Consider the following 3,282-nt stretch of genomic DNA (forward strand, 5'->3'; position numbering starts at 1 on the left):
CCTCAGATTCTTGTTCGAAAATTCTTAGGCTCACTTAAAGCCTCACTTAAGTTACTTCAATTCTTTATTCCTATGGAAACTCTGACCAAAAAAATTCCCATTTAGAGGATTTTGTGCCCTTTTTGGAACTTTTCTCCCTCTTTCTGTCCCGTTTTCCCGGGATTTCGCAGATGGATTCCCTGCACCACGTCCTGCACCAGACGGGGAGGTTCGACCCCCTCGTGGGGACCCCTTTGTACTCCACGCAGCGCCTCGATGTAAGTTGGGCTTGGAATTCCCGAAGAACACCAAGAAATGGTCGTTTTTAAAATATATTTGAATTTTTATTTGAATTTAATTTTATTTTTTAGGGTTTTTTTATTCCCCCAACATGGCCGATGTTGGGACGGGGAAAAAGCTGGAAAAATTGAATTAAATTGCTCAACATTTCCCTGCTGGGGAACACAATTGATAATAATAATAATAATAATAATAATAACCATAATAATGGTAATAGTAATTGTTATTATTATATTTAATATCGTATAAGATTAATAATATTGTTGGCATGAAACGTGGCCAATGTTGGGATGGGGAAAAAGCTGGAAAAATTGAATTAAATTGCTCAATTTTTCCCTGCTGGGGAACACAATTGATGATTATAATAACAAAAATAATAATAATAACAGTAATAATGGTAATTGTTATTATTATATCTAATATTCTATTAGATTAATAATACTGTTGTCCTGAAATTACAGAACCATTAAAGCTGGAAAAGAGCTTGAAAACCATCAGGTCCTGGGATAATTAAGTTTGGAATTGTTGAAAGATTGTGCCAGGAATAAGGGTTATAGAAATGATCAATAAATCAATTTAATGTGTTCTGTCATGTAGAAATGTGTTAGAAATGCAAGTCAGCAACTCCCCTGTGTCGAGATATTTTGAATATGAAGACATTTATAGTAATATGTTTATTACTATTAAATTATATATAAAGATGGGGATTAAATATATTTAATGTTGAATGTGTGGTTTTATATACCTATATATGGCTGTCTGTGCATGGATTTATAAATACACTACATTATGTAATACACAATGTTAATATATACTATTAAATAACATACATATTATATGATTAATACAGCATTGTATTATGTTATTAATTCCATATTTAATTTAATATTTTATATGAATATTGTTGCTAATTTGAAATAATTTAAGCTACATATATGTAAAATATAGAAAAACACATTAGATAAAAATGATATCTCTGTATCCCATCCCCCCTTTAGCCTCGGGCATCTTTTATAAGGTTTTTACTCTTTTCAATCTTTAAACCTTTTAAAGTTTACCAAGCATACTAAGTATCCTTAAAGAGCATATTTAATAGAAGTTTTTTAATGTATTTTATACTATAAATTAATATTACACATTAAATAGTTTTTAAATGTATTTGATATTATAAATTAATATTATACATTAAATAGAAGTTTCAAAATGTATTTGATATTATAAATTAATATTATACATTAAATAGAAGGTTTTAAATGTATTTTATGTTATAAATTAATATTATACATTAAATATATTAAATGAAATGTATACATTTATATTGAAATTTATGAGTTATAAATATATAAATAAAGGGAGAAGGAGTTTTTTGGAACATCCACGGACTGTGCTATCTCCCTTTAAAACCACTGCCACTTCCAAACACACTAAGCCATCTTACATCATCTACACGTCATTTCTTGAATATTAATGATAATAAACATTAATTAATTGTATTTTAATGTCCCTGCAGGCCAATGGTAGCTGGCAGGACGCCGCCACCCCCTCATCCATCACCTCCCCCGCCGGAGACCCGGGGAGCGTCAACTCCGATGCCTCCAATTAAAGATTTTTTAGGACCTTTTCGATGAGAGGAGAGAGGTCATTTAGCGTTAATTAGTCAATGTTGCTCTTGGGCCGATAGAATTATTGACTCACAATTAATTAATTACCTCAGAACAAGCCAATAGATTGTGATGGCAGCGACACCTCTACCTCTCACCGCCGACTTCTTCGCCTCGCCAGGACCTGAAATTGTTTTAAACCAACTTCATTTTCCCTCAGCAAATTCTGTTTTTTTAAGGAAAAACCCTGTGGATTTTACATGAAGAACCTGAAGAAGAAGGAAAAAAAAGTCTTGGCGTTTGTCTCCAGTTTTACAGCAGAAGAAAATGGATTTATTTTCGTTTCTGTCCGGTTTTTTACGCTGGGATTTCTGTTCTAGGTGAATAGTTCCAGTTAAACCCCCCCCTCCCCCGTATTGTAATTGTATGTCCTCTGTATTGTAATTTTGTATAGAAAATTCAGCTTTTTCTGAACTAATTTAGCTAATTAATGGGAACATCGCTTTACCAAACCTCTCACTGGACGTCGCTCGCAGGTCGGACCTTCCACTGGTGTCATTCCACGGGATTTCATAGCGGAAAATTTCATGGCTTTACTTTTTCTAATGAAAAAGTAAAAAAAATAAAAGGAAAAACCCCAAACTCACCACAAAACAGCCGAACTGCCCAATTTCCCCACGGGAATTCGAGGGGGTTTGTGCCATTTCTGGTGCTGTTCACAGAGTCCGCCCCTTTCAGTTGAGATTTTATCAAAGAAAATAAACTTCCAAAGCCTTTTTTTTTCCTTTTCTTTCCTAATTTCTCCTGATTTTTTCTCTCAGGTTTGGGCTCGGTGGGTGGCGCTGAGGGCGGGGGGTGGGAACGCCGTGAGGGGTGGGAAAAGGGCGGGAACATCGTGAGGGGTGGGAAAGGGCGGGAACGCAGTGAGGGGAGAGAAAAGGGCGGGAACATCGTGAGGGGCGAGAAAAGGGCGGGAACGCCGTGAGGGGCGGGGAAAGGGCGGGAACATCATGAGGGGAGAGAAAAGGGCAGGAACATCGTGAGGGGCGAGAAAAGGGCGGGAACGCTGTGAGGGGTGGGAAAGGGCGGGAACGCCGTGAGGGACGAGAAAAGGGCAGAAACATCGTGAGGGGAGAGAAAAGGGCGGGAATGTCATGAGGGGCAAGACAAGGGCGGGAACATCGTGAGGGGCGAGAAAAGGGCGGGAACGCCGTGAGGGGCGGGGAAAGGGCGGGAACATCGTGAGGGACAAGAAAAAGGCGGGAACGCCGTGAGGGGTGGGAAAGGGCGGGAACGCCGTGGGGGACAAGAAAAGGGCGGGAACGCCGTGAGGGGCGAGAAAAGGGCGGGAACATCGCGAGGGGCAGGAAAGGGCGGGAACATCGTGAGGGGTGGGAAGAGC

The 3,282-nt window shown here is 38.8% G+C and overlaps 1 protein-coding gene across 1 annotated transcript in view; it reads left to right on the forward strand.

The window, feature by feature from the left end:
• LOC103620410 (pre-B-cell leukemia transcription factor 1) overlaps positions 1–2,678 on the forward strand; it is a 21,871-nt gene extending 19,193 nt beyond the window's left edge. The window contains exons 8-9 of the mRNA XM_017741187.1: positions 171–257; positions 1,790–2,678. Of these exons, the coding sequence (XP_017596676.1) occupies positions 171–257; positions 1,790–1,882 (180 nt within the window). The 3' untranslated portion in view covers positions 1,883–2,678. The remainder of the gene's footprint in view (positions 1–170; positions 258–1,789) is intronic.
• The last annotated feature ends 604 nt before the right edge of the window (positions 2,679–3,282 follow it).

Source organism: Corvus brachyrhynchos, unplaced genomic scaffold (assembly GCF_000691975.1).
Source record: "Corvus brachyrhynchos isolate BGI_N302 unplaced genomic scaffold, ASM69197v1 scaffold118, whole genome shotgun sequence".
Taxonomy (NCBI): domain Eukaryota; kingdom Metazoa; phylum Chordata; class Aves; order Passeriformes; family Corvidae; genus Corvus; species Corvus brachyrhynchos.